The following is an 11,997-nucleotide window of genomic DNA, read 5'->3' as shown; positions in this document are numbered from 1 at the left end:
ACAACTTAATCAAACCTAAATATATTTCTATGATCTAACGATCCCTCATCATGTATAATCAAGCATATCAATCATAATCAATTTTTAAAAATTACCACAACTTTCTATCAACCCTTTATAATTAAGTAGTACATATTCTAACCATACAACAAGCATCAAACCAATAATCATGTTCTTTAGTTTATAGTCCTTTATGTCACATATTATGAGAATAACCTAATAGATATTTACACAATCGACAATTTTATCATGGCTAAGCAATATACTCAATTAAACTCATCAACATAATCACCTGTTCATCCAAGCATTTTCATAGTTCCTTCAACACATATACATATATATAACTTGGTGCAAATTATCAAAGTATCAAAACAAGAATCACATTTCATATAACCATATTGCAGAATTGAGAACAAAGAGATCACCAACTTACCTCTCTTTCGGTGAATAAGCAAGTCTTTTTGTGGCTTTGATAGCTCCTCAACAATTCTTTTACGTCTTCTGGTTTCAAAAGCTTCCAATAACCTTATTGACTCACTATGTTTATTGGAGAATATGATAGAATGTCAGCCAAATGCATTTGGGACCTTCTTATTTTTTTTAACTGAAAATTACGATGCACAACCATGTAAAACATATACACTGGCATGTATGTTGTTACCCAATAATTGTAGTTTCTGAAATCAATATGAAATTGCTCTTTATCCAAAAGGGGCAAAGGACTATTTTTCACCCAATTTTTAATCTAATCTCAAAAGTATACCCAAGCCAATTGAAAAACTCAAACACCCACCCATGAGCTAACTTATGTTAAATTTTTTTGTTATAATGAAGGGCAAAATCATTATTTTACTATTAAACCCTACAACCTTAAACATTTATATCATTTTCCCTCTCTTAATTTAAAAAAATATAATTTTCCTCCTAAATTAAATTTTAAAAAACAACATTTCTTCTTTAAAGTTTTTTCTTCCATCTCTAATGACTGGATGTCATTCTCATTGTTGGCTAACGTTTCTACTATCTTTTTCTCCAACACTCAACATTCACTAGACCAATTTCATCAGATGAAAACGAATCATCTTCATCTGACAAAGAGACAAAGACGATTCATCATCTTCATCTTTTTAGCCAAACAAAGATAAATCATCTCCATTTGATTAACAGATCAACATCAAAAGATTCTTTTGATATCAACCCATTAGTTGTATAAAGGCAGATTGTCATTATTCGGTTGAAGAGACGAAGACAACAAATCATCTTTATCTCTTCGTTGGACAAAAATGATTTGTCTTCATCTGATGAAATCAGTTAGGTAGGAACATCGATTGGGGGAGAAGAAGACAGTGGGAAGGTCGATCGACAAAGAGAATAACATCTAATCATCAGAGATGGAAGAAAAAACCCTAGGGGGAAAATATTGTCTTTCAAAGTTCAATTTACAAGGGAATTATAAGGTTTTTAAATTAAGAGGGGGAAATGATAGAAATGTTTAAAGTTTTAGCATTTAATAGTAAAATAATGATTTTATTCTTTATTATAATAGAAAATTCTAACATAAGTTAATCCATAGATAGGTATTTGAGTTTTTCAACTAGCATGGGTATACTTTTAATAGTAGACTAAAACTTGGGTGAGAAATAATCCTTTACCCTTATTCAAAATTCAAACGTGTTGACCATATATGGGTGTGTATTTTAATATACATGAGCATGTATGTCTCTCATACTTAACCAAATTCTTGCATCACATAGGAAAAAGACTATTTTGCCCTTGCCAATATATACACGAGTGTATGGTCTTCCCACATGGTGGTGCAACTCTAAAAACACTTAAATATAATTAAACAAGTATAATCAAGAGGCGAAAAGACTAAAGTAACCTTGGACATACTTCTGAGAGTTACATGCCCTTTTAATTTCAACCCATCTACCCAACTACAATACGTGTTTCATTGGACTACTCATTTTGTTGAGTAGTGATTAAATAGATTGGACTATAATACAGAAAAAGCTTGAATTGTAAATAAACTCTTCACTACAAGAATTCATTTATTTATACTAAAGTGAAAAAATCTCCATCGCACATCACCGCCTTAGCTAATGCATGCGTTAAACATCAAGCATGGCGTAAGCAAAGTGTAAGCAACAAATCTCCTTAGTATCACTTCCACCAAGGCGTATGCCTAACATCAACAATGAAATTATTTTATAAGCTAACCATTTCAAGACATCAAACCTATAAGTCAAATATGTATAACTACCTAAATATCCTTCTAGGACCTTTTTCAAATAAAGTGGTCAAATGTAGTGGAAATATGACAAAAAGAATACTTAATTCAATGAAAGTCTCATCCCTTAGAGTGTAGATCTCAAGATGCTTATTGTATATGCATGTAATGACACACCTAAGTGGTCAAGGCGACTAAAGTTAGTGTTAGGGTAGTGCCCTATAGTTAGGTATTTAACCAATATTTTGAGTCTAGGCTTAGTCATCATGATGATAGTGCCTATGAAGATAAGGCATGAGAAATGTCATCAATTAGCTAGTGGGCATCTAGGATGCTGAAAAACATTTGAGAGGGGACCTCATGTTTAAGAATTTAGTTTAGCTTTGGAATGCTAGTTTGAATTTGTAATAATTCAAGTGTCTCAATAGGTTTCCTTCTTACTAGGTGTTGTAATACTCAAGCATGCATTTGTGTTGTTTTGCAGGTGGGTGAGGTCAGTAGCGAAGTATGTGGGGAAGCCAATAATCCAACTAACCAAATTGCATAAGGGTAAGGCCTAGTGTTTTAGTTTATGTTTGTTGTTCAATACTTGAGTTTATGTATTTCAGTTTCAAACATGTGTTTATATTTCATTTTTTAGATTTAAGTTATGTATACACATTTCAATTATTTGGGGATAGATGTAATTTCAAATTTGGACATGTGTAATGGTTTGAGTTTATATAAGTTATTCAATATAAGTTTCATTACGCCTTTTTGCATGCTTTTAAGTTTAAGAATATCATGTTGTATGTTAAATTTATTTTGTTGTAAGAATGTTAAATAAGAGTTTTAAGTCAATACATCTCTTTGAGTTTATATTCTCTCTAAGGGTATGTATATGTAAAAACGGTGTTAAAAGAGAATAAATGTAATTTTACTATACATAATAAACGTTCATGTAGTTCTATTATGTATAATAGGGGTATGTATAAGAAGGGGTTAAAAAGTTTTGAGCACATATAGTTTTACAAATAAATGTAAAATCTTCGATTAATTTTTTTCTCAATACTCATTCAACATTTTCTATATTTTTAAGATTTCTGTGTTAATTTGTTCTTTTTTATGTGTGTTAATTTTCCTACATATATAATATCTTGATTTATATATGTAGCACAACGTTTAGAGTTTGCAATTTACAATTTAAAAACAACACTAACCCTTCTAAGCTCTACTTTACACAACCTTAAATCCTAAATCCCATGTATAAATCAAAACACTACATACATAATATTATAAATGTAAGTGAATTACATATTTCATCAGTTTCGCCACTATATCATAAATATAAATATAAGACACTCAAAAGAAAGGTTTAGGGAGTCATACTAGTGCCTACAACTACACATTATTCCCTCTCATTTAAATTAAATATTGCACTAATTTTCTAAACCAGGGTTTAAATCTTAGTGTTTAATGTTTTATAATGTTGGTATTGGGCTCGGAGTTATGCTCATTAAAAAAGCACAAATTTAAACATGATCCAAAAAATGATGCAAAATATTGAATGCAAATTGGGAAAAACATGTTTAACCAAGATTTTACACTAATTGCCAATGGATTACATGTACTAGAAAATTTTTTATCCTTCTCTCAGTTAAAGTTCTTACACTAACCCTATTTTGCATAGTTAAATTATATTAACCCTAATTACACTTAGTTAAATTATTTTATATTAACTCTGATTACGCATAGTTAAATTATATTAACCCCACTATACGCATAGTTAAATCACATTAACCTCCATTTCAGATGGTTAAATCATATGCACCTTCCATCACACACAGTTAAATTATTAAAACCCCCATTAGACACTGTGAAATTACATTAAATCCCATAATATGTAGGAAAATTACATAAATGCCTCACTATGCCCCCCATTATGCATAGTAAAATTACATAAGATGAAAGATTAGACAAACAGTGAAACTTTACTGTATTATATTAGTGAGAGTATACTACATGTACAAACAAATATTACCAACTTATTTATACAAACTGACATGATGATATGTGATCGGGTAATTTTCAAATGAGAGAAAAAGTAAACATTAACATCGCCTAATCAGTTTTTGTCGTGTTAGTTTATATAAAAAAAATTAGTAAAATTTATTTATAGATGTAGTTTTATTCTACGATAAGAGGAAAGACTAACCTTCCGCAATTCTCTTTGCATAAGAGTATAAACATAATGTCCAATTCTCATTGAAAAACAGGCCATGTAGAATCTCATAACAAGAATGAAGTGATACCAGAAGAGTGTTTTATCTTTGCTGGAAAATTGATGTCCAACCACATGCAAATTTTTATGGTCCAAACTTGAAAGTCAGGCTCTGCACACCAGTGCACCAGGTTTATTGCATCTTGCTTCAGCAGATAGAAGGGGTAAGCCATGTCCATATGAGGCAAGAAGAAGTTGAATATTCTAAGTTAACAATGCAAAATCAACTGGCAAACAATTTTCACATGCTAGTAGCATCACATAAGAAGAAAATATCACAATTGAGCCTTCAAATTAGCAGTTAATTCATCTTTCTCAAGTTCTTAATGTTGACATGTCTAACACTTCTTTTTTTCTCCTAAATAATGTTTGAAGTCTAAATAAATGCCAAAGAAAAATGAAAAGTAAAAATAAAATTACAGATATGAAATACTCAACTGAGACAAACAAAAAATCCATCTGAATCCATGTGACTTATTAAGTTATACCAGCAATGGAATAAAGCCAAGAAACTTCAGCAAAATGGCATGAAATCATCCATGTCACTCACACAATTATTACAACGGATGACATTTGATGTATATTCAAATATTTGGAATGAGTCAATATGCTTCGAACAACATCAAATCTTCAGTTCAGTTAAGTAAATAAAGTTATGTATCAAAAAATCTCTAAGCTTAAAAGCTAAGGCCACTGACTATGGAGCTTCCACCACCAAATCTTGCCAAGGATTTAGGTAAAGGATTAAGAACAAACACTCTCTCAAGAGCTTTTTCTATTCAATATTCATCAACAACTCTTGTTTACAAAATGAAGAGGATGATCTTTTGAAGGTCTTACAAGTGCTGCACAGTAAGAAGTAAAAGTTACAAAGTCAAACAAATAAAATAGCAAAATATGAGACACATTAATTAGTCACTTAAGTGTCCCCAAAAGTCAAGTAAGACTACAACAAGAAGTTGTTCCATAATCTTAATAATTCTCAAATATAGGAGGAACAAGTAGCCACCTAAAATGATAACCTTGTTTTTGCCAAATGAGAATAATTTCTAGTCACCTTTTTGTCTTCATATCCCCTTAAGTTAATTGCTTTCATGTTCTACGATCTGAATAACACTCAAAATTTTCCTTCCATTTTGAAGACTTGGATCCCAACTAATTATGTTACAGTATACCCATGACACCAAACTGAAAAATACAAAGAAAACATCAATAAAATACATGCAAACTTTCAATTCCCACGGAACTCCTCGCTTAATCTAGAGCAACTTAAAAGAATAATCCACAACTTTCTCTAACGAACTCCAAATCCAATTCTATAAAATATGTTAGAATGCTGAAAGAAAGGACTTTCCAATGGTATAACTCTTCCAGGAATAATAGTACATGATTTATTTTAGAACTAGATAGCATAATAGGACCTGAATATACTTTTTGTTGTTTGTTTCCTGTTGCTCGCTCTTGGACTTGATTAGGAAATGCATTAGCATCACATTAATTTAGGGATAATTCAATGAATGGTCCAACCAAAAAGAATTTTGACCTCTTTACATTGAACTAGAAAAGCATACCATGAATTTTCAAGTTCACATATTTGTAAGAGCCCGAGTGTACGTGAAGAGGAAAAAAGGGTGGAAAAATGCAGAAACAAGAGAACATGTTGTGAAGATGGAAAAATGCACATGTAGAAGCAAGTGGACATGCTGTGCAGATGACAGATGCTACCATCCCAGAAATCACATGGACAGCAGGCCATCAACAAGAAAATCAGAGCCAACAACAAAAAGAGGGGACCACGAAGATATTCTGTGATGAGCTAGAGCAACATGATTGGGAAGGTAACTGTGGTGAGCAAATGAAGAAAAGGGACCTGGAGAGCATGGAGAAACCCGAGAAGGAAGAAGAAGAATTGGAGAAGTGAGGAGAGACCCAGCCTCTCAAAAGTTGGTGGGAGATTAGTTAGTGTGTTTTTTGGATTCACTCTTATTTTATGCATTTTGTTAATGTTTTGTAGTTTGTAGTTGTGTTGGAACTGCTATTTGCTATTTCTTTGTGTTATGAATATTTGGAGATGAATGATGGATGTAGAAACTCTTGTTGTTGCTTCTGAAGCTTCTTTAATATGAAAGAATTTCACTGTTACATCGAGTTTGCATATTACATTATTATACTATGTTGAACAACATTCCCATTTTCCTCGTTTCGTTACAAACAACAACATCCTTAAATCAGCGACTGATAACAGAGTAGAGGTTTATTCTCGGAAATACAGAACCGACCGCTCGAAGCCTCACAGCAGCTCTTCAGGTACCTATCACATATAAAACAACATAGAGGACGAAAGTAAAGAGTCATTTATTGAAAACCCAAATTCTTTAGACCATAAGCAGCAGGGCATCCAGTGTATTAAACTGAAAAGTCATTCGACATCAGAAAAAAGATCAGGTTTGACTATTGAGAATGTGGCTAGACTAAACGCAACAATATAAATTGGCACAAATAGAATGTCTAATCTGAAACCCATGGGGTAGAAGATTCCATTTTTCGAGATATCTGCAATATAATTCAAAATTATTAGCAATGCCATTATACTTCACTTGAGCCACACCATATGTCATATGTCTAAGAGGTGATGTTGGAAAACTGAAATTGATATTTAATTTGACGGTTCAACAAGTTTAATATACAGTACATCATGTCCCGTTGAGGGTGGGAACAGTCGCCAGCTATAAATACATTTGTTCTTCTCTCCACTTCAATCCAGCTACATCCTGCTGGCTTTTTCAAATCCCTTGTTTTCATTTGTTTTCTTATCTCCATGACTCCATCCCATCTAGCATTTGCTGCATATAGGTTTGACATCACCACATAGTTACCAATATTGTTCGCTTCAATTTCAAACAATCGATTTGCCACAACACCAATTAATTCCACCTCATGATGGGTCCTGCAGGCACTCAATAATGTACCCCATATGTTTGCATTTGCTTCTATAGGCATACTAGTTACAAACGAATATGCTTCATTTATCCGTCCTACTCGAGCAAGAAGATCCACTACACAAGAATATTGTTCTGTGGTTGGTTTGATCCCATAAACCTTCTCCATTGAGCGAAATATCTTTAGTCCTTCATCCACAAGGCCAGCGTGACTGCAAGCAGATAATACAGCAGTAATGATAACATGGTCCGGCTTAATACCCAATTCTAGAATTTGAGAAAAAACCTTGAGTGCTTCCTTTCCCATCCCATGCACTGCATAGCCACCAACCATAGCAGTAAACATAACCAGATCTTTTTCTATGCTTGACTGGAAAATCTTATAGGCACTGCCTATGCTGCCACATTTTGCATATAAATCTACAAGAGATCCATCCAGATGTACATCATTGAAACAAGCTCTTATTACATACCCATGGCACTGCCTCAATAAGTGGATTGAAGCCATTTGAGAACAAACTGGAAGAAGGCTCATAATAGTCATGGCATCAGGCTTCAATCCTTGAACTTGTAACTGAAGGAACAGGCTAAGAGCTTGATCAGGACAATTGCTGTCAGCATAACCCCGAATCATTAGATTCCAAGTGGTGATATCCACTGTAGACATCCGCTTAAATATCATATATGCTTCATCATATGATCCACAATTCACATAACCTGAGATAATTGAATTTAATGCGACTGAATTTCGCTTCTCCACCAGACCATGAAAAATACCAAGGGCATAATCCATGGCACCACATTTTGCATATGCATCAAGTATTGCATTTCCCACATTAGGCTCAATATCACCTGATAAAAGGCCTGCCTTAATCGAATACCCATGTGTTTCCTTAACCATATTTACTCTCAAAACAGTAGCACAAAAATGAATTATGGCTAAGATAGTAATGGAGTCTGGTCTAAATCCTTCCTGATGCATACTGTGTAAAAGGTTGAGAAACTGAATATCATATCCACTCTCTGAAAAGGCATCAAGTATAGAATTCCACGATATCAAGTCTTTCTTAGAAATCAAAGAAAATGTTTGATATGCTGCTTCTATGTCCTTACATTTTGCATAAAAATTAACTAAAGCATTCCCAACAGTTGCATCCTCATCTAGGTAAGGATGACGAAGATAATAGCCATGAATCTCTTTCCCAACCTTCAAGTTCTGTAAGTATAAACAGGCAGGAAGAATGCTGACAAGAGTTACAGAATCTGGCCTTATCATCTCTATGGAGATTAATTCACAAAAAAGATTCAATGCTTTTAACCACTCACCATTTGATGCATATCCAGCGATAATGGCATTCCATGAAACCAGATCTCTTGATTTCATCCTCTGAAACAACAATTCCGCTTCTTCCATCTGTCCAACTCTCAAGTAAAAGCTCAGCAAAGCATTGCAGACTAAAACATTTGATATTAATTCAGCCCGGCGCAATACATAACAATGAGTCTCTCTCCCAAAGCAGTAGCCCACACGCTTATCCAACGAAGCACATATAGGTAGAATATTCACAATTGTAGCATAATTTGGTTCTACTGATCCTCTCAACATCCAGCTGAACAACCTCAATGCATTTGTAGTGAATTTATTTTCAGAAAAACCTGAAATGATTGCATTCCAGGAAACAACATCTTTGTCCTCAATGCTTCCAAATACAGAGTATGCATCCTTGTGGACTAACCCACATTTTGCATACATAGATACAAGAGCATTTCCAACTAATGTTTGTGTTTCAAGTCCAGATTTAATCACAAACGCATGAACACTCTTCCCTCCATGTATATTTCTGAACCGTGCACACACCGGAAGGACAATAGCAACAGTCACAGAGTTAGGCTTAGGTTGGTTACTAAAATGCATATTATAGAACAACCTCATCACTTGATCATCATAATCATGAGAACTCGCAAACCCAGCTAATAGAATGTTCCAAACAACAGGATCAAAGGTACCCATCTGGCCAAACAGCTTCTTGCAATCATCAACAACTCTACATTTTGCATACATATTAAGCAGCGCTTTGGACACAACCCGGCAAGCAATATGGCCTAGTTTTATGACACAACTGTGAAGTGCTTTGCCTAGGTTAGTGTTAAACCCGACAGCACAAGATTTGAACATGTCTGCGAATAGCTGGTAATTGTGCATTGATGAAGACTGTATCTTATGAGCCAAAGGAAAAGGAGTTGCTTTTGTGAATTCCATCGCCAAATAAACTGCTGATTATATGTTGCATGATCTAGAATTTGGTTTAAACATATCTGCAAACACTAGTTGCACATTTTTATTCATTAAAGCAGCCATAACACAAGGAGAACACAATCGTAATCATCTTGACATATGTAAGTACAATTTCAAACCTTGGATTTTGTAGCAAAGCATCACCTCCACCAAAAAAAAAAAAAAAGTCTCTAAATCACCTCCACCAGAAAAAAAAAAAAGTCTGTAAATCTATGGATAGAAAATTTACATAGAAGACAGTGAAAGCACGCCACAAAAATATGATATGGAAGTAATTTTCACAGTGAAATTTTAATTTTTCAAAGCCAACTTAATTTTACTATTTCCAAATGATATGAATCTTAACAAATGGTTTTTATCATATATTGAAAATCACATATAGCAGTTCAAAAATCTACCATTAAAGAAAAGAGGAGATCACCAGCAGCGCCAAATTCAGTTAATTTACAGCATTTTTGTAATTACTTTCTTAAGATAGCATCTTCTACCGAGAAATCGAAACTCAAAGGTTGATTAGGAAGTAAAAATAGCGGATTTTTCCAGTGGAGGTAATAAATTTTGATCTCTAAGGTTTTGAGAAAGTGTTACTTTGATTTTTTTTTTTTTTTTAAGTTTACTTTGGTATCTTTCATATGTCTGCGCTTAGGGGTGTGCATGATCCAGTTTGGTGCGGGATAAGACATTTTTCAAACCAAACTACAAAAAATGGCTTGAAAAAATTTTAAATCAAATCAAACCATTTTAGATTATAAACCAAACTGAAAAATACGATTTGGTTTGGTTTGGCTTACGGTTTGAACCAAATAAAAATCATTCACTTTCAATATTTCGTATTCAATAAAAAATAAATGAATTATAGTTACTAGAAATGAAACATAATATTTCACTTGTATCTATCGATGCACACACATTAATAATATCTCCTCTACGTGAAAGTAATAGTTAAACATAACATAATTAATTTATAGTAATTGCATCACAAACACACATGTATAAGAAAGAAGACAACATGTATAAGGAAGAAGAGAAAGACAAAGAAGTCAAGAAGGAAGGAAGGTCTCGACTATTCTAAACTATTTATTACTTTTAGAAAAGAGAAACCATTAATGTAATAAAATCATGCGAGCATTTAGATTAAAAAATTCATATGTATGTTGGCTTCAACAACTTTTCTTCAATCTTTAAAGGGATCCTCTGTTATCAATTTCATATATCTGTCTTCTTCTATTCTTCTATGGATAATGTGCACAAATTGATGATCAATTGATAATTTTTATGTAGGTCAAGGAACATTGAAGCAACCAGAGAAAGATTATGATAAAATGAATCATGTTTTGCCCTTTTTTCTGTTTGTTTATTGGATAGTTTAGGTTGTTTGAGTAAAATAAAGTCTGATGCAGTTGAATTCCGTCAACAAATTGAGACATCTGTCCCTTGAATATATAGAAGAAATGCAAATCTGTTCAATGGAACAATTTTTCCCAGATACAAATTCATAGCTTTCTTGCAATTATCTTTAAGAATAAAAGAAAAAAAAAAAAAAAACTAATAGATTTCATCAGAATAGAATTGATGATTCACTAAAGGCCACCTTTCATCGACTTCTTTTTCATTTCACAATTAATCCAGCTTGATTTGTTTTTTTGTCCAGTGGATCGAAAATTTCGTGCAACTCAACAAGTAGAATTCATCAAGTAGTAATTTTCTATTGCCTCATGACTCATCAAGGAAAAAGTAAATATTATTTTATAAAATGGTGGAGTAGTTCAATTGACAGTTCAACGAAAACTGAATATGAAGATGAATATTTTCAAGAACAAAATAGATACCCACTTGCAGCATTAAATAGTGGAATCAGTTGCATAAGATTATCGGGAAGAAAAATGACTTACCGGCGACGACGAGTTGAGCGATGACTGAGACAAGTCTGATGACGGTGAGTTGATTGACGCCTGAGATGATGACTGAGATCATTTTCCAGCAAGAAAGAACGACGGCGACGCCGGAAAGTTCAAGTGACGAAGGTCGGCTATTCTGTGCTGTGCAACTGTTAAGGGGGGATGGAGATTGCAGGTAAATATATAATAAATATATATTTTTTGAAATATATATCTTTAAAAATAAATACATTATGCGGTTCGGTTCCATTTAAAAACCGCTCAAACTATAACCCAAACCATAAACCATTTTTCAAAAATTTTTCAACCCAAACTGAACCGTTTTATAACCCAAACTAAATCAAACTGTAATTTCTGAACGATTTGTTCTAATT

The 11,997-nt window shown here is 33.2% G+C and overlaps 1 protein-coding gene across 7 annotated transcripts; it reads right to left on the bottom strand.

Moving 5' to 3' along the window:
• Positions 1–7,044: 7,044 nt before the first annotated feature.
• On the bottom strand, positions 7,045–11,792 carry LOC123198549 (putative pentatricopeptide repeat-containing protein At5g08490). Of its 7 annotated transcripts, none has more exons than XM_044613239.1 (3): positions 11,618–11,792; positions 9,845–9,895; positions 7,045–9,754 (listed from the first exon to the last, which is right to left on the bottom strand). In XM_044613239.1, the coding sequence occupies exon 3, from the start codon at positions 9,687–9,689 to the stop codon at positions 7,113–7,115; it is 2,577 nt and encodes an 858-aa protein (XP_044469174.1). In that variant the 5' UTR covers positions 9,690–9,754; positions 9,845–9,895; positions 11,618–11,792; the 3' UTR covers positions 7,045–7,112. The 7 variants fall into 7 exon arrangements, with proteins under 7 accessions (XP_044469174.1, XP_044469172.1, XP_044469176.1 ...); XM_044613237.1 differs by having other exon boundaries at positions 7,045–9,745; XM_044613241.1 differs by having other exon boundaries at positions 9,845–9,869.
• Between the last annotated feature and the right edge of the window lie 205 nt (positions 11,793–11,997).

The sequence above is a fragment of the Mangifera indica genome, chromosome 16 (assembly GCF_011075055.1).
Source record: "Mangifera indica cultivar Alphonso chromosome 16, CATAS_Mindica_2.1, whole genome shotgun sequence".
Classification (NCBI taxonomy): Eukaryota; Viridiplantae; Streptophyta; class Magnoliopsida; order Sapindales; family Anacardiaceae; genus Mangifera; species Mangifera indica.
The sequence above is the reverse complement of the archived record's forward strand: the minus strand, read 5'-3'. Positions and strand labels throughout refer to the sequence as shown.